At 38.7% G+C, this 18,513-nt stretch overlaps 1 protein-coding gene across 5 annotated transcripts in view; it reads left to right on the top strand.

The window, feature by feature from the left end:
* SPAG9 (sperm associated antigen 9) overlaps window positions 1–18,513 on the top strand; it is a 153,528-nt gene that overhangs the window by 56,620 nt on the left and 78,395 nt on the right. For all 5 annotated transcript variants that reach the window (XM_040245676.1, XM_040245677.1, XM_040245675.1 and 2 more), the window contains exon 3: window positions 6,645–6,715. In XM_040245676.1, coding sequence (XP_040101610.1) covers window positions 6,645–6,715 — 71 coding nt within the window. The remainder of the gene's footprint in view (window positions 1–6,644; window positions 6,716–18,513) is intronic.

The raw sequence follows: 18,513 nt of genomic DNA, 5'->3' as shown, positions 1-18,513 counted from the left end.
TGACTTCCTACTTTTTCATTCCAGTCCCCTATGATGAAAAGGACATCTTTTTTTTGGTGTTAGTTCTAGAAGGTCATGTAGGTCTTCTTAGAACTGTTCAACTTCAGCTTCTTCAGCATTAGTTGTTGGGGCATAGACTTGGATTGCTGTGATATTGAATGATTTCCTTTGGAAACGAACAGAGATCATTCTGTTGTTTTTGAGATTGCATCCAAGTAATGCATTCAGACTGTTCAGTTGACTATGATAGCTACTCCATCAAAATCCTCCAAGCCAGGCTTTAAGAGTATGTGAACCGTGAATTTCCAGATGCTCAAGCTGGATTTAGAAAAGGCAGAGGAACCAGAGAGCAAATTGCCAACATCCGTTGGATCATTGAAAAATCAAGAGAGTTCCAGAAAAACGTCTACTTCTGCTTTATTTACTATACAAAACCTCTGACTGTGTGGATCACAACAAACTGGAAAATTCTGAAAGAGGTGGGAATACCAGACCACCTGACCTGCCTCCTGAGAAATCTGTTTGCAGGTCAAGAAGCAATAGTTAGAACTGGACATGGAACAAAAAACTGGTTCAAGATTGGGAAAGTAGCACGTCAAGGCTGTATATTGTCACCCTGCTTATTTAATTTATATGCAGAGTACATTATTTGAAATGCCAGGCTGGATGAAGCACAAGCTGGAATCAAGATTGCTGGAAAAATATCAATAACCTCAGATATGCAGATGACACCACCCTTATGGCAGAAAACAAAGAAGAACTAAAGAGCCTCTTGATGAAAGTGAAAGAAGAGAGTGAAACAGTTGGCTTAAAACTCAACATTCAGAAAACTAAGATCATGGCATCCGGTCCCAACACTTCGTGGCAAATAGATTGGGAAACAGTGGAAACGGTGACAGATTTTATTTTGGGGGGCTCTAAAATCACTGCAGATGGTGACTGCAGCCATGAAATTAAAAGATGCTTGCTCCTTGGAGGAAAAACTATGACAAACCTAGACAGCATATTAAAAAGCAGAGACCTTACTTTGCCAACAAAGTTCTGTCTAGACAAAGCTATGGTTTTTCCAGTAGTTATGTATGGATGTGAGAGTTGGAGTATAAAGAAAGCTGAGTGCCAAAGAATTGATGCTTTTGAACTGTGGTGTTGGAAAAGATTCTTCAGAGTCCCTTGGACATCAAGGAGATTCAACCAGTCCATCCTAAAGGAAATCAGTCCTGAATATTCATTGGAAGGACTGATGCTGAAACTGAGACTCCAGTACTTTGGCCACCTGACACGAACTGACTCATTGGAAACGACCCTCATGCTGGGAAAAATTGAAGGTAGGAGGAGAAGGGGACAACAGAGGATGAGATGGTTGGATGGCATCATGAACTCAATTGGCATGAGTCTGAGTGAACTCCGAGAGTTGGTGATGGACAGGGAGGCCTGGGGTGCTGTAGTCCATGGGGTCGCAAAGAGTCAGACATGGCTGAATGACTGAACTGAACTGAATTAACATATTAGATTAGTTTTGGATTAGTTTATGTGTTCATTTGAAGTTTGTATTCTTTTGCTTCTCTTTGTTTTCCTCAGTATCCTGTTTGTGAGATTCCTCCATGAGGTGCACAGCAATAATTTCTTCATTCTCATTATTGTATAGTATTCTAGTACATGAATATTTATACATTTTGCAGTTGATGGATATTTGGGTTGATTCCATGTTGGAACACAAATAGTGCTGCTCTGAGCATTGTTTTAAAATGCCTTTTGCTGGACACATAGACATATATCATAGTAATGAGCTTGTTTTGTCATAGGAGTGGCATATAATTCAACTTTATTAAATCTTGCCAAACAGTTTTCGAATTGGTATACCAGTTTATACTCCCACCACCAGTGTATGAAAGTTGTACTTTTTTAAAAAGTCTTTATTGAATTCATTACAATATTGCTCCTGCTTTCTGATTTTGGTTTTTGGCCAGGAGGTATGTGGGATCTTAGCTCCCTGACTGGGGTTAGAAACCCTCCCACGCGCAGTGCCCCGCAACCCACCCCTCTGGAAGGTGAAATCCCAACCACCGGACCACCAGGGAAGTCTGAGTATGAAAGCTCCTTACCAGAACTTGTTCCCTACCAACACTTTTTATTTTAGCTCTTCTGAAGGTATATAGTGGATTTTTGCATGGCTTGTGGGATCTTTGTTCCCTGACCAGGGTTCAGACTCAGGCGCTTGACAGTGAGATTGCACAGTCCTAACCACTGGATTACCAGGACTACCACATTTTAGTTTTTATATGTATTTCATCATGATTAATTAAGTTGGTTACATATTTTATGTGGCAGTTTGATACTTTTGAATTGTAGTACCTGTGATTAGGTTCTTTCCAGAAGAGAGGGTTTTTTGTTTCAAGTAATAAAGGAGCACTCTCTATACTTTTTTCCCCCAAAATGAAAATTTAAAGTAGATTCCAATATATAAAACAAATTAAAAGAAGTACTTCTTGAGAGGCAGAATGCCATGATAAATAAAAGCAGATTCTGGGCCTAGTCTCATCCATTAGGAGTTGTAATTCTGCCATTTACTAGTTTCGTGAATTTGGGCAAGTTACTTAACCCCTATTTACTTCAGTTTTCTTATCCTTAAAATGAAATGTAATGAAGTTTCACCATAAAGTTAATGTCAGGGTCAAGTTAGGTTTTTAATATAAAGTACCTAGGACAGTGCATGGTACTTGACAAGTACTGTGTAGTTCTGGCTGTTAGTGGTGGAGATGAATATAAATTTATTTATGAACTTATACAAAGTTAGTTGAGAATGAGGCTCTACTGTTGTGCACAAATTTGAAATGAGGGTTATGGATGATCAGTTCAGTTCAGTCGCTTAGTCATGTCCAATTCTTTGTGACCCCATGGACTGAAACACGCCAGGCTTCCCTGTCTATCACCAACTCCCAGAGCCTACTCAAACTCATGTCCATCGCATCAATGATGCCATTCAACCATCTCATCCTCTGTTGTCCCCTTCTCCTGTCTTCAGTCTTTCCCAGTGTCAGGGTCTTTTCCAATGAATCAGTTCTTTGCATCAGGTGGCCAAAGTATTGGAGTTTCAGTTTCAGCATCAGTCCTTCCAATGAATATTCAGGACTGATTTCCTTTAGGATGGACTGGTTGAATTTCCTTGATGTCCAAGGGACTCTCAAGAGTCTTCTCCAACACCACAGTTAGAAAGCATCAATTCTTTGGCACTCAGCTTTCTTTATAGTCCAACTCTCACATCCATACATGACTCCTGGAAAAACTATAGCTTTGACTAGATGGACCTTTGTTGGTAAAGTAATGTCTCTGCTTTTTAATATGCTGTCTAAGTTTGTCGTAGTTTTTTTTTTTTTTTCTTCCAAGGAGCATGCGTCTTTTAATTTCATGGCTGCAGTCACCATCTGCAGTGATTTTGGAGCCCAAAAAAGTAAAGTCTGTCACTCTTTCTGCTGTTTCCCTATCTATTTGCCATGAAGTGACGGGACTGGATGCCATGATCTTAGTTTTCTGAACATTGAGTTTTAAGCCAACTGTTTCACTCTCCTCTTTCACTTTCATCAAGAGGCTCTTCAGTTCTTCTTTGCTTTCTGTCATAAGGGTGGTGTCATCTGCGTATCTGAGGTTATTGATATTTCTCCTGGCAATCTTGGACTTCCCTGGAGGCTCAGATGGTAAAGTGTCTGCCTACAGTGTGGGAGACCTGGGTTTAATCCCTAGGTCGGGAAGATCCCCTGGAGAAGGAAATGGCAAACCACTCTAGTACTCTTGCCTGGAAAATCCCATGGACAAAGAAGCCCGGTAGGTTACAGTCCATAGAGTTGCAAAGATTTGGACACGACTGAGCGACTTCACTTTCTTTTCTTTTCCCTGCAATCTTGATTCCAGGTTGTGCTTCATCTGGCCCGGCATTTCTCATGATGTACTCTGCATATAAGTTAAATAAGCAGGGTGACAATATACAGTCTTGACATACTCTTCTCCCTGTTTGGAACCAGTCTGTTGTTCCATGTCCAGTTCTAACTGTTGCTTCTTGACCTGCATACAGGTACCTCAGGAGGCAGGTCAGGTGGTCTGGTATTCCCATCTCTTCAAGAATTTTCCACGGTTTGTTGTGATCCACACAGTCAAAGGCTTTAGTGTAGTCAATAAAGCAAAAGTAAATGTTTTTCTGGAACTCTCTTGCTTTTTCAGTGATCCAGCAGATGCTGGCAATTTGATCTCTGGTTCATCTGCCTTTTCTAAATCCTGCTTGAACATATGAAAGTTCACAGTTCACATACTGTTGAAGCCTGGCTTGGAATATTTTGAGCATTACTTTGCTAGTATGTGAGAAGAGTGCAATTGTGCTATAGTTTGAACCTTCTTTGACATTGTCTTTCTTTGAGATTGGAATGAAAACTGACCTTTTCCAGTCCTGTGACTACTGCTGAGTTTTTCAAATTTGCTTGCATATTGAGTGCAGCAGTTTCACAGCATCATCTTTTAGGATTTGAAATAGCTCAACTGGAGTTCCATCACCTCCACTAGCTTTGTTGTGGTGATGCTTCCTAATGCCCACTTGACTTCGCCTTCTAGGATTTCTGGCTCTAGGTGAGTGATCACGTGATTGTGGTTATCTGGGCCATGAAGATCTTTTTTTTTTCTGTCAGGTCCATACCATTTCTGTCCTTTACTGTGCTCATCTTTGCATGAAATGTTCCCTTGGTATCTCTGATTTTCTTGAAGAGATCTCTAGTCTTTCCCCTTCTACTGTTTACCTCTCTCTCTTTACATTGATCGCTGAGGAAGGCTTTCTTATCTTTCTTATCAGTTTTTTGTTTTGTTGCACAATTTGAGGAAAATTTTGATTCATATATATGAGCAATTAAAAACACTTAAGGTTCACCCAGTAATTTTAGGATTGTGCTTTTAGAACAATTTAATTGACAAAAAATAGTAGAAAATGTTTATATTGAAATTGTTACTAAATATAATATCTACATTTGGTTGGATTTCTTGTTTTTAAATAAAAATCACAGAGGCTTCAGTATCTATTGTGTTATGACAGAACAGCTGCCTTACAGATTTGCTTTTTATTGCTTTCAGCCACAAAATGAGATGAGCAGCCCATGTCCTCAGGCCTTCCATGGTCTGATAAAGTGTGACTCTATAGCTACTATAGTGTATGTACTTATTGTTGCAAATTTAATGAGCCAACACATAGGCTTGATTAAAAACACACTGAAAGAGCTACACTTTTCCTAATTCATGGCATATTTTCAAGGTACTCAAATAAAGGTGTAGAGCTACACAAATAAAAAACAATGAGTTTACCAGTCAGCACAAGTTAAGTGTTACGTGGTGTCTGGCATGTTAATGTTAGGCATATAAAAACATTCATGTATGTGCTGTTATAGTTCATAGTAGTTAACTCTTAGAGCCAGCTGACGCAGTCACCAACTGGCTCTTATAAACAATTTTGCATGTTTGTAGCTGTCTGACCATTATACCAAGAGAACGTTTCCAACTATGCTCATGCTTTCAAACAGACGAACGTGAGTATCTTGACAAACTCCTTTAGCACCAGCTTTACTTCGCACCAGCCGACTGTCTGCCACTGCTCCTTAATCAGCGTGAGCTCCTCCAGACTGGCCAGTCTCTCCTGTGCCTCGCCAGCTCCATGGTTTTCTGTTCCCTTCTCTGTAGTAGCAGTACCTGCCTGCTATAGCCCCATTACTATCTAACTTGAGCACTGTAATTTCTTCCTGGTCCTGCTTGGCTTCCATTTTCTCTCAAAATCATTCCTCTCTGATACCATCTTTTTCTCTGAAATCCTGTCCTGACACTGTGTATGTTAGGGTCTAAAATTTATTTTTAAAATACTGAAGTAGTGCTCTATCTCAACTCAGTGCCACTCACAAACTCCATCAGCAGAGGGAGCTAAATACAAGAAGATGAGTCCCTGAAATTAAGACCTGAAGTTAAAGAAAGTGCTTATAAAAACAGTAACATGTTCACATACTGCTCAATAATGAAAAAGAGGTGGAATACTATTAGAAATCAGTGGTTTGGGGTTCAGTTCAGTTCAGTCGCTCAGTCGTGTCCGACTCTTTGTGACCCCATGAATTGCAGCACGCCAGGCCTCGCTGTCCATCACCAACTTCCAGAGTTTACCCAGACTCATGTCCATCGAGTTGGTGATGCCATCCAGCCATCTCATCCTCTGTCATCCCCTTCTTCTCCTGCCCCCAATCCCTACCAGCATCAGGGTCTTTTCCAATGAGTCAACTCTTGGAGTTAGGCTCAACTCTTGGGGTTAGGCTCTGTGAGGAGATTTGTATAATCTTTTTCAAAGAGGTAATTCTCTATCATGTGAAAAACCTACTTAGATAAGGATGTTTATTATATAAGCATATTGGGAGAAGCAGTAAGATGTTTAGTCTTTTTAAAAATATTCTGTTTATTCCCTCTCCATAAATTTTATTAAGGACATGAAGCAAGGTCACTAGCCTTGTGAAGAATTTCATATGGAGTAACGAGGCTTGAAGTTACCAAGGGTTATGGATAAACCAGTCCAAGTTTAAAAGATAGAATTTTCAAGTTTTTTATTTGGTTTTGATTAAGTGTATGTATCTTAATTTCAGTTAGCAGACTTGAAGAAAGAGAAGCAGAACTGAAGAAAGAATATAATGCCTTGCATCAGAGACACACTGAGGTGGGTTTCTAGGTTGGTTCTTGCCATACTAACATTAAGATAAAGAAATTAACCCTAGAAAATATGTTTCAATTTTTCTTTGAAAATCAGCCAGTGTTGTCCTTGGGGGTTATTATTCACGAAGACTTTAAATTTCATGTAGCATTTACTTAGTTACCAAATGCTGACTTTAATGTCTTTTATCTGGAGTTAACTTTTCATGTTATGAAAAATATAATTACTAAGGCATTTCCAATAGTTATGTTTTTGACTGGTTGAGTAAAAACCTAACTTGTACATATTAAAAAGTATACGTGATACTAATAGAGAGAATTGATATAACTTATTGTGATACCTGTTGGGAAATGATGGATTGCTAAATTGTTGGTCAGAGTCTCTCCATTTTTAATACAGTATAAAGTACTTAATTTGTATTAAGCTCATAACAAATGGCAAACACATTATAATGTCTTAAAATGACTCTAAAACAGGCTTTCTGCATGAAGTTTCAGTGTTTTAGTTAATAACTCTAGCACATAATCTCTTCAAGTTAGAAAATGTACCTGAGGGTCTTTTTAAACTCCTTTTTATGATTCTCTGTCAGCCTTTTCTGTGTTGCGTTTGTTTCTGTCTCCTCCATGTGAAAATTGTGAACTAAGGTTCACATACTTAAATAGAATTTTCATAGACACATGCACTGTTACGTGAAAAAAATAATTGCTCTTTCTCTTTCTAGTCCAATCTTTCCCATGATACAGATGGTTACAGTCTTCAGCTTCCATTTTCCTTTCAGTATTGGGGGTGATCTCTTATCCCACCCCTGGTAGGGACCTATATTGTTGCTTTTAAGTGGTATAAAACCCCACTGCAGTCAGTTTCATTTGTTTTTGAGAGTAATGTGCTTTTAACACCTTCCACAGCTTGTTGGAATTTCTTCCTGGCATGTGAGGTTTGTTACTGTTTTAGCTCACATAGCCATGTACCAAGCATGAAGTGTCACGGAGCTGATATTGAGTGGTAAAGGAAAAAGATTGGCCACAGAGGGCTGGAACCATAGAGCTCTGGGAAAACAGAAACAGCTTACACAGCAGCCTTTCAGTATGAAAAGATAACCACATTTTAGTAAGATGGTATTTGGTACATATTAAGACTGTTGAAAAACAATTGGTTGTTAAAGGTTTATTGTTTGTTCTTTTCACACCATTCATTTCATGCCCCAACAATGCCCTGTACTGGTAGTTCTTTTCAATGCTGATAATTACAAACATGTTTGGGGGAATAGGTTTATGTGCCATAAATAATTGGTAGTGATGAATAATGAATTGTGTTTTTCTTAATTAATCATTGTAATAATTGAGGATTGTTAAATTGAAATATGTCTAAAACATATGCTGTCTTGAAAAAGTCATTGTAAAGTGAAATAACATATTTTCTCTCATATATGTACATAGTTTTTATATTTCTATTCCTTCAGAGAAGAACGGTCTAAAAGAAAAAAAGAAGGATCTCAGGAAAATCTTAAATACCAAAGGCAGAGAGTTGGGCCTGTCTAATAACTGTGACAAATCTTACATGTAGCATTTTTACAAGATCCCCTCCTTTAGACATAAGCAGCTTCTGTCCTCTGATAGGCTCTCTGTATTTTGCTCTGCCTCAGCGAATGTTTATAAGACATAGATATGGCTTCTTTAAAATGTGTTTGTGTGTTTATACATCTGTACTAGAAATACCATTCAATTAGCAATTATAAATTGCTGCTGCTGCTGCTGCTGCTAAATCACTTCAGTTGTGTCCAACTCTGTGCAACCCCATAGACGGCAGCCCACCAGGCTCCTCTGTCCCTGGGATTCTCTAGGCAAGAGTACTGGAGTGGGTTGCCATTGCCTTCTCCGTATAAATTGCTATCCAATGCTAAAGAACTAGGTCGTTTAAAGGTAAATTTTGAAAACCTTCAGAGAAAGGAAGTCTGAAGGGTTTAATCTTTCCACTGTTACTTCTAACTCAGTAACCTTTTTATACATACATAGAATAGTTGTTTAGACAGCATTTCTATCAAACACGTTGTTTGCTGCATAAGGGAAATCTCGGGCTCATTTTGTAATATGAATAACTGTTCTCTAATCAAATTTTGACAGAATGTGGTCCACTGGAGAAGGGAATGGCAAACCACTTCAGTATTCTTGCCTTGAGAACCCCATGAACAGTATGAAAAGGCAAAATGATAGGATACTGAAAGAGGAACTCCCCAGGTCAGTAGGTGCCCAATATGCTACTGGAAATCAGTGGAGAAATAACTCCAGAAAGAATGAAGGGATGGAGCCAAAGCAAAAACAATACCCAGTTGTGGATGTGACTGGTGACAGAAGCAAGGTCCAATGCTATAAAGAGCAATATTGCATAGGAACCTGGAATGTTAGGTCCATGAATCAAGGCAAATTGGAAGTGGTCAAACAGGAGATGGCAAGAGTGAATGTCAACATTGTAGGAATCAGTGAACTAAAATGGACTGGAATGGGTGGCTTTAACTCAGATGACCATTATATCTACTACTGTGGACAAGAATCCCTCAGAAGAAATGGAGTAGCCATCATGGTCAACAAAAGAGTCCAAAATGCAGTACTCGGATGCAATCTCAAAAACGACAGAATGATCTCTGTTCGTTTCCAAGGCAAACCATTCAGTATCACAGTAATCCAAGCCTATGCCACAACCAATAATGCTGAAGAAGCTGAAGTTGAACGGTTCTATGAAGACCTACAAGACCTTTTAGAACTAACACCCCCAAAAGATGTCCTTTTCTTTATAGGAGACTGGAATGCAAATGTAGGAAGTCAAGAAACACCTGGGGTAACAGGCAAATTTGGGCTTGGAATATGGAAAGAAGCAGGGCAAAGGCTAATAGAGTTTTGCCAAGAGAACGCACTGGGCATAACAAACACCCTTTTCCAACAACACAAGAGAGGACTCTACACATGAATGTCACCAGATGGTCAACACTGAAATCAGATTGATTATATTCTTTGCAGCCAAAGATGGAAAAGCTCTATACAGTCAGCAAAAACAAGACTGGGAGCTGACTGTGGCTCAGATCATGAACTCCTTATTGCCAAATTCAGACTTAAATTGAAGAAAGTAGGGAAAACCACTAGACCATTCAGGTATGACCTAAATCAAATCCCTTACGATTATACAGTGGAAGTGAAAAATAGATTTAAGGGCCTAGATCTGATAGAGTGCCTGATGAATTATGGACGGAGGTTCGTGACATTGTACAGGAGACAGGGATCAAGACCATCCCCAAGAAAAAGAAATACAAAAAAGCAAAATGGCTGTCTGGGGAGACCTTACAAATAGCTGTGAAAAGAAGAGAAGGGAAAAGCAAAGGAGAAAAGGAAAGCTATAAGCATCTGAATGCAGAGTTCCAAAGAATAGCAAGGAGAGATAAGAAAGCCTTCCTCAGTGATCAGTCCAAAGAAATAGAGGAAAACAACAGAATGGGAATGACTAGAGAGCTTTTCAAGAAAATTAGAGATACCAAGGGAACATTTCATGCAAAGATGGGCTTGATAAAGGACAGAAATGGTATGGACCTAACAGAAGCAGAAGATATTAAGAAGAGGTGGCAAGAATACACAGAAGAACTGTACAACAAAGATCTTCATGACCAAAATAATCATGATGGTGTGGTCACTCACCTAGAGCCAGACATTCTGGAATGTGAAGTCAAGTGGGCCTTAGAAAGCATCACTACGAACAAAGCTAGTGGAGGTGATGGAATTCCAGTTGAGCTCTTTCAAATCCTGAAAGATGATGCTGCGAAACTGCTGCACTCAATATGCCAGCAAATTTGGAAAACTCAGCAGTGGCCACAGGACTGGAAACGGTCAGTTTTCATTCCAATGTCAAAGAAAGGCAATGCCAAAGAATGCTCAAACTATGGCACAATTGCACTCATCTCACACACTAGTAAAGTAATGCTCAAAATTCTCCAAGCCAGGCTTCAGCAATACGTGAACTGTGAACTTCCAGATGTTCAAGCTGGATTTAGAAAAGGCAGAGGAACCAGAGATCAAATTGCCAACATCTGCTGGATCATGGAAGAAAGCAAGAGAGTTTCAGAAAAACATCTATTTCTGCTTTATTGACTATGCCAAAGCCTTTGACTGTGTGGATCACAATAAACTGTGGAGAATTCTGAAAGAGATGGGAATACCAGACCACCTAACCTGCCTCTTGAGAAATCTGTATGCAGGTCAGGAAGCAACAGTTAGAACTGGACATGGAACAACAGACTGGTTCTGTCTGTACGTCAAGGCTGTATATTGTCACCCTGCTTATTTAACTTATATGCAGAGTACATCATGAGAAATGCTGGGCTGGAAGAAGCACAAGCTGGAATCAAGATTGCCAGGAGAAATATCAATAACCTCAGATATGCAGATGACACCACCCTTATGGCAGAAAGTGAAGAGGAGCTAAAAAGCCTCTTGATGAAAGTGAAAGAGGAGAGTGAAAAAGTTGACTTAAAGCTCAACGTTCAGAAAACGAAGATCATGGCATCTGGTCCCATCACTTCATGGGAAATAGATGGGGAAACAGTGGAAACAGTGTCAGACTTTATTTTTAGGAGCTCCAAAATCACTGCAGATGGTGGTTGCAACCATGAAATTAAAAGACGCTGACTCCTTGGAAGAAAAGCTATGACCAATGTAGATAACATATTCAAAAGCAGAGACATTACTTGCCGACTAAGGTCCGTCTAGTCAAGGCTATAGTTTTTCCTGTGGTCATGTATGGATGTGAGAGTTGGACTGTGAAGAAAGCTGAGTGCCGAAGAATTGATGCTTTTGAACTGTGGTGCTGGAGAAGACTCTTGAGAGTCCCTTGGACTGCAAGGAGATCCAATCAGTCCATTCTAAAGGAGATCAGTCCTGGGTGTTCTTTGGAAGGACTGATGCTAAAGCTGAAACTCCAATACTTTGGGCACCTCCTGCGAAGAGTTGACTCATTGGAAAAGACTCTGATGCTGGGAGGGATTGGGGGCAGGAGGAGAAGGGGACGACAGAGGATGAGATGGCTGGATGGCATCACCGACTCGATGGACAGGAGTTTGGGTAAATTCCGGGAGTTGGTGATGGACAAGGAGGCTTGGCGTGCTGCGATTCATGGGGTCGTGAAGAGTCGGACATGACTGAGCGACTGAACTGAACTGACTGAATCAAATTCAAAATTTTATGCACGTTATTGAATTTGCTTAAAAGGACGGTGGAGGAAATTTACATACTCATTAGTCACCGAAAACTTGAACCCTTGTCTTACTCTAGGGAGTGTTTAAATGCATTCTCATCTTATCCTCTGAGCAAACTCTTTATCACTCACCTTATTTTACAAACTGAAGCTTAAAAGAGAATATGGAGTGATTTGTCCCAAATGTTATGCTAGTATGTGACTGGATTTGAATCTAGCTCACTCTGATTCCCTTTTCCTGAATTTTTGGTGCTTTTAAGTTATGAAACACATGGATGTTAAATGCACTAGAAGATTTTCTGTCTCTTTGTTTCATGGTGTCTCCACCATTTTAAGAATTGTGGCCTTGTAGATATAGTTATTGAGCTGCATATGGAAAGATTAAAGGCCAACAGAATTAAAAGGATTATGCTGTTTGTCTCCAAAATCTCTCTTTTTTGCCTTGTTTTTCTAATAACTATTGTCTTGCATTTCAGTTTTAGCCAAAGCTAAATCAACCTCTGCCTGAAGATTTCTCTAGGTCGGAGGGGATTTGGGATGTTCCAAACGATATGCTTGGGATCCTTCTCCATGACTCCAGCTGCTTGTTGCTGAATTGACTCCTGAATTTATGTGAATTAATATGCATACCTGCGACAGTTGAGAGTTGCAGTTCTGAGATCAGGAGGCATGGGTCTGGTGGACCCAAAACGATTTATCTAAAATATATTCTATTTTACTTTCCTGCCTCTCTTTGCTACCTTGCAGCATTCATTGCCCAATACTCAGTTGGTTTTGTTTTGTTTCTGTTTTAATAAAAAAAACCAGAGCTACTCTGTGAAGGCCTGTAATTAAAATTTACATTTTTATGTATAATTTATTTTATCTACTTTTTTGTGTTTATATAGAATATAGTGCTTATATAGACTATACTTCAGACATCAGGAAATGTCTTAGAATGTGGGGTTTTCTTGTGGGTGTGAGGAAAAAAGGACAATGAGCTTATTGCTTGCCTCCAGAATTGACTGAAACGGCACCTAGATATACCAGAAGTCTTATAATGCTTAACTGCTCTGATGACTGAGTCAGATGGATCTGAGTTCTGGCCGCAAAGCCAACTAGCTACTGACAGTTAGAAAACAGGTAATCATTAACTAGCTGGTCAGATTGGACGTTATTTTAACCTCTTAAAATAGAGTTTATCTAGAAAGTCATACTGTTGTTGTGAGGATTAACTGAAACGATAGCTCTGCATGCATCAGCTGACTTGTAGATGGTGATCAGTAAATATTAGCAGCCATTTTGTTGCTGTTCTTTTGTCCTATTAAGTGCTAGTTTAACTGGGTTAAAACCAGTTTCATTGTATAGGCCATTTTGGAATGTTAGAATACTGTATCTCTAGTTACTTGGGATCACTTTTTTGATTGGGAATTGGTTTGAAATTCAACATCTAAATTAAAAAATTTTCAATTTATTAAGACAGTAGTCAGTATGTAGAACACACTGGGGTAGAACCAATTCTGTATCTTTGCATTTTTTTAAATCTTTTTATTTTTCTATATTGAATAAATAGATTATATAGACTCAATTTAGGAGAGATTTCTATTCATTTCAATCTGTAAAGGAACTTAGAGTCTTCATTTGAATAAATCAAATTCATATGATTACTTTCCATTATAAAAGAATTCAACGTAGATTTTCTAAAATCTTTTGAAAATTTAAATTGATATATTTGGTCCAACCATCACTTTGTTAGGCTAGTCTCATTTAAATTTCTTCCTCACTTGAAGTTTTTCTTGATACTAGAAGGAAGCAACTCAGCATTTCTGCCTCACTGACACAAACACAAAAATTGTATTTCTGCAGAACTGTTGGAAAAGAGAAAATATTTAAACTTAAAATTATGTAAATTCAAAAGCTTTTTAAAATGCTTTCATATACATATCTGTGTGATTATATATTCATCGTTTTTGGCCGGTTACACTTCTTATTTGTGCTAATTTTAACTTTGGGAACAGCCTAGTTGATTCTTTTATATTTGATTTGATGGAATTACCATCTTAATCCATGCCTCAGACTTCTTGTTTATCTGAAGTAAATAACACTTTCAAATTGATTTATATACGTCTTAATTTTTGTATATGCTTCCATGCCAAGTATAAATTTCACAACATACTTATTATTTATTTGGCTACACTGTGCAGCTTGTGGGATCTCACTTAGTTCCTCAACCAGGGATTGAATCCGGGCCACAGCAGTGAAAACATGGAATCCTAACGACTAGACCACCAGGGAACTCCTGACAAAAGCATACTTCTTAAAAATAAATTTTTAAAACTTGTTTAAATTTTTTCAGTAGCTATCTTTTTAATATTGCTACAATGCATATTTTAAGTTATTTGAGGTTGAAACCTATCTTCATGCAGCTAAAGTTTAGCAACTTACAAAGCTATTCCATGCTGTAATTTTAAGAATTCTAGGAATATTCTCCTTTTCTTGCCTACTCTTGATATTTACATTTCTTAAATTGTGGGAATGTAAGTTGGTTTAGCCACTCTGGAAAACAGTATGGAGGTTCCCCGAAAGCTAAAAATAGAATTATCATATGATCCAGCAATCCCACTTCTGGGAATATATTCAGACAAAGCTGTAATTCAAAAAGATACATGCACTCCTATGTTTATAGCAGCACTAGTCATGATAGCCACAGTATGAACAATATGAAAAGGCAAACAGATATGACACTGGAAGATGTATTCCCCAGGTTGGTAGGTGCTTACTATGCTACTGAAGAAGAGTAGAGAAATAGCTCCAGAAATATTGAAGAGTCTGAGCCAAAGCAAAAACAAATCCAGTTGTGGATATGACTGGTGATGGAAGTAAAATCTGATGCTGTAGAGAACAGTATTGCATAGGAACCTGGAATGTTAGGTCCATGAATCAAGGTAAATTGGAAGTGGTCAAACAAGAGATGGCAAGAGTGAACATCGACATTTTAGGAATCAGTGAACTAAAATGGGCTGGAATGGGTGAATTTCATTCAGATGACCTTACATCTACTACTGTCGGCAAGAATCCCTTAGAAGAAATGGAGTAGCTCTCATAGTCAACAAGAGAGTCCAAAATACAGTACTTGGGTGCAGTCTCAAAAATGACAGAATATTCTGTTTGTTTCCAAGGCAAACCATTCTATATCACAGTAATCCAAGTCTTTGCCCCAACCACTAATGTCAAAGAAGCTGAACAGTTCTATGAAGACCTACAAGACCTTCTAGAACTAACACCAAAAAAAGATGTCCTTTTCATCACTGGGGACTGGAATGTAGAAGTAGGAGAGATACCTGGAGTAACAGGCAAGTTTGGCCTTGGAGTACAAAATGAAGCAGGGCAAAGGCTAACACAGAGTTTTGCCAAGAGAACGCACTGGTCATTGCAAATACCCTCTTGGAACAATACAAAAGATGACTCTACACATAGACATTACCAGATGGTCAGTACTGAAATCAGATTAATTATATTCTTTGCAGCCAAAGATGGAGAAGCTTTTTACATTCAGCAAAAACAAGACCAGGAGCTGACTATGGCTCAGATCATAAACTCCTTATTGTAAAATTCAGACCTAAATTGAAGAAAGTAGGGAAAACCATTAGACCTTTCAGGTATGACCTGAATCAGATCCCTTATGATTATACAGTGGAAGTGACAAATAGATTCAAGGGATTAGATTTGACAGAGTACCTGAAGAACTAGGGATGGATGTTTATAACATTGTACAAGAAGCAGTGATCAAGAGCATCCCCAAGAAAAAGGCAAAATGGTTGTCTGAGGAGGCCTTATAAACAGCTGAGAAAAGAAGAGAAACTAAAGGCAAAGGAGAAAAGGAAAGATATACCCATTTGAATGCAGAGTTCCAAAGAATAGAAAGGAGAGGTAAGAAAGCTTTCCTAAGTGATCAGTGCAAAGAAATAGAGGAAAACAATAGAATGGGAAAGACTAGAGATCTCTTCAAGAAAATTAGAGATACTAAGGGAACATTTCATGCAAAGATGGGCACAATAAAGGACAGAAATGGTATGGACCTAACAGAAGCAGAAGATATTAAGATGACGTGGCAAGAATACACAAGAACTATACAAAAAAGGATTCACAAGAACTGTACAAAAAAGATCTTTATGACCCTGATAACCACAATGGTGTGATTCCTCACCTAGAGCCAGACATCCTGGAGTGTGAAGTTAAGTGGACCTTAGGAAGCATCACTGCGAACAAAGCTGGTGGAGGTGATGGAATTCCAATTGAGCTATTTCAAATCCTAAAAGATGATGCTGTAAAAGTACCACACTCGGTATGCCAGCAAATTCGGAAAACTCAGCAGTGGCCACCACTAGAAAAGCTCAGTTTTCATTCCATTCCTAAAGAAAAGCAATGTTCAAACTAAATGTTCAAAATGTTCAAGCTACCACACAATTGCATTCATCTCACATGCTAGCAAAGTACTGCTCAAAATTCTACAAGCTAAGCTTCTACACTATGTGATCTGAGAACTTCCAAATGTTTAAGCTGTGTCTAGAAAAGGCAGAGGAACCAGATATCAAATTGCCAGCATCCATTGGATCATAGAAATAGCAAGAGAATTCCAGAAAAGGATCTACTTCTGCTTCATTGACTATGCTAAAGCCTTTTGAGTGTTTTGATCACAACAAACTATGGAAAATTCTTCAAGAGATGGGAATACCAGACCACCTTACCTGCCTCCTGAGAAACCTGTATGCAGATCAAGAAGCAGCAGTTAGAACCGGACATGGAACAACAGACTGGTTCCAAATTTGGAAAAGAGTTCATCAGGGCTGTATATTGTCACCCTGCTTATTTGACTTATATGCAGAGTACATCATGAGAAATGCTGGACTGGATGAAGCACAGGTTGGAGTCAAGATTTCTGGGAGAAATATCAACAACCTCAGTTAAGGAGATGACACCACCCTTATGGCAGAAAGTGAAGAGGAACTGATGAAAGTGAAAGAGGAGAATGAGTGAAAATGCTGCCTTAAAACCAGCATTCTAAAAACTAAGATCATGGCATCTGGGTCCAGCATGTCATGGCAAATAGAGATACAATGGAAACAGTGGCAGACTTTGTTTTCTTGGTCTCCAAACTCATTGTGGATGTTAACTGCAGCCATGAAAATAAAAGACACTTGCTCCTTGGGAAAAAAGCAATGACAAACTTAGACAGTATATGAAAAAGCAGAGACATTCCTTTTCCAACAAAGGTCCGTCCAGTCAAAGCTATGTTTTTTCCAGTAGTCATGTATGGATGTGAGGGTTGGACCATAGAGAAAGCTGAACGCTGAAGAATTGATGGCTTTTGAACTGTGGTGTTGGAGAAGACTCTTGAGAGTCCCTTGAATAGCAGGGAGATCAAACCACTCCATCCTAAAGGAAATCAGTCCTGAATATTCACTGGAAAGACTGCTGCTGAAGCTGAAGCGCCAGTACTTTGGCCACGTGATGCAAAGAACTGACTCATTGGAAAAGACCCTGATGCTGGGAAAGATTGAAGGCAGGAGGAGAAGGGGATGACAGAGAATGAGATGGTTGGATGGCATCACCGACTCGATGGACATGAGTTTGAGCAGGCTCTGGGAGTTGGTGATGGATAGGGAAGCCTGACGTGTTTCAATCCATGGGGTCGCAAAGAGTCAGACAGGACTGAGCAACTGAACTGAACTGAAATTGCTAACATAACTTTTCGTATTCATTTTTTTCTTATTCAAATCACATCAATATCTAGCAAAGCCTTTTTGATTTTATGACGGAAATTGTTGCATTTTACATGCTTTAATACCAGTTTTGGGTCTCTTAAAAGTGGAACTATATCGAGAATCAAACGAGGGACTTCGCTGTTGGTCCAGTGACTAAGAGTCCATGCTCCCAATGCAGTGGGCCTGAATTCGATCTCTGGTCAGGGAACTAAACCCCACATGCTAAAACTAAGACCCAGTGCAGCCAAAAAAAAAAAAAAGGAATCAGATCAGACTGTAGAATTTCTTGACAGGTTTTACACTTGATATTTTTAAAGTTTTCACTGCCATATTCAGCTTGTGTCCTATGGTTCCTTATTAAAGAGTTAATGTGTTTTTTCATTTAAGTTTGCTACCATTTTTATATGGTTATGTTACATAATGATTCCAGTAAGTTAGCAGTCTAACATAGGAGAGAATATTTTAGCATTCTTTGAACTAAATCTATAGCAAAAATAAATAAATATCTTGGTATTAAATTGAAAATTATCTTTACTCAAGTTTCAAGTTAATTTCTTTGTTGTTTCCCACTTCAGCAATGGATTTCTCAAGTGTCGTCTCTCCCCTTTAATCAGTTATCGCTTGTCACTTCCTTCCCAATGTCTATATCTAGTTTGTGTTATTTATGTCAGACTTATTTAATAGCATTACGTATTGTAAAAAATTTTTGCTATGTTAAGCAAAATGTTGGCTACTTTTCTGGACTCCAGCATCCTTAAACGTAAGCATTTGCATATCCCTTTGAGAATAAAATAAAATTTCATCTATGGAACATGGGTAGTCCTATAA

Source organism: Oryx dammah, unplaced genomic scaffold (assembly GCF_014754425.2).
Source record: "Oryx dammah isolate SB20612 unplaced genomic scaffold, SCBI_Odam_1.1 HiC_scaffold_8, whole genome shotgun sequence".
Taxonomy (NCBI): Eukaryota; Metazoa; Chordata; class Mammalia; order Artiodactyla; family Bovidae; genus Oryx; species Oryx dammah.
The sequence above is the reverse complement of the archived record's forward strand: the minus strand, read 5'-3'. Positions and strand labels throughout refer to the sequence as shown.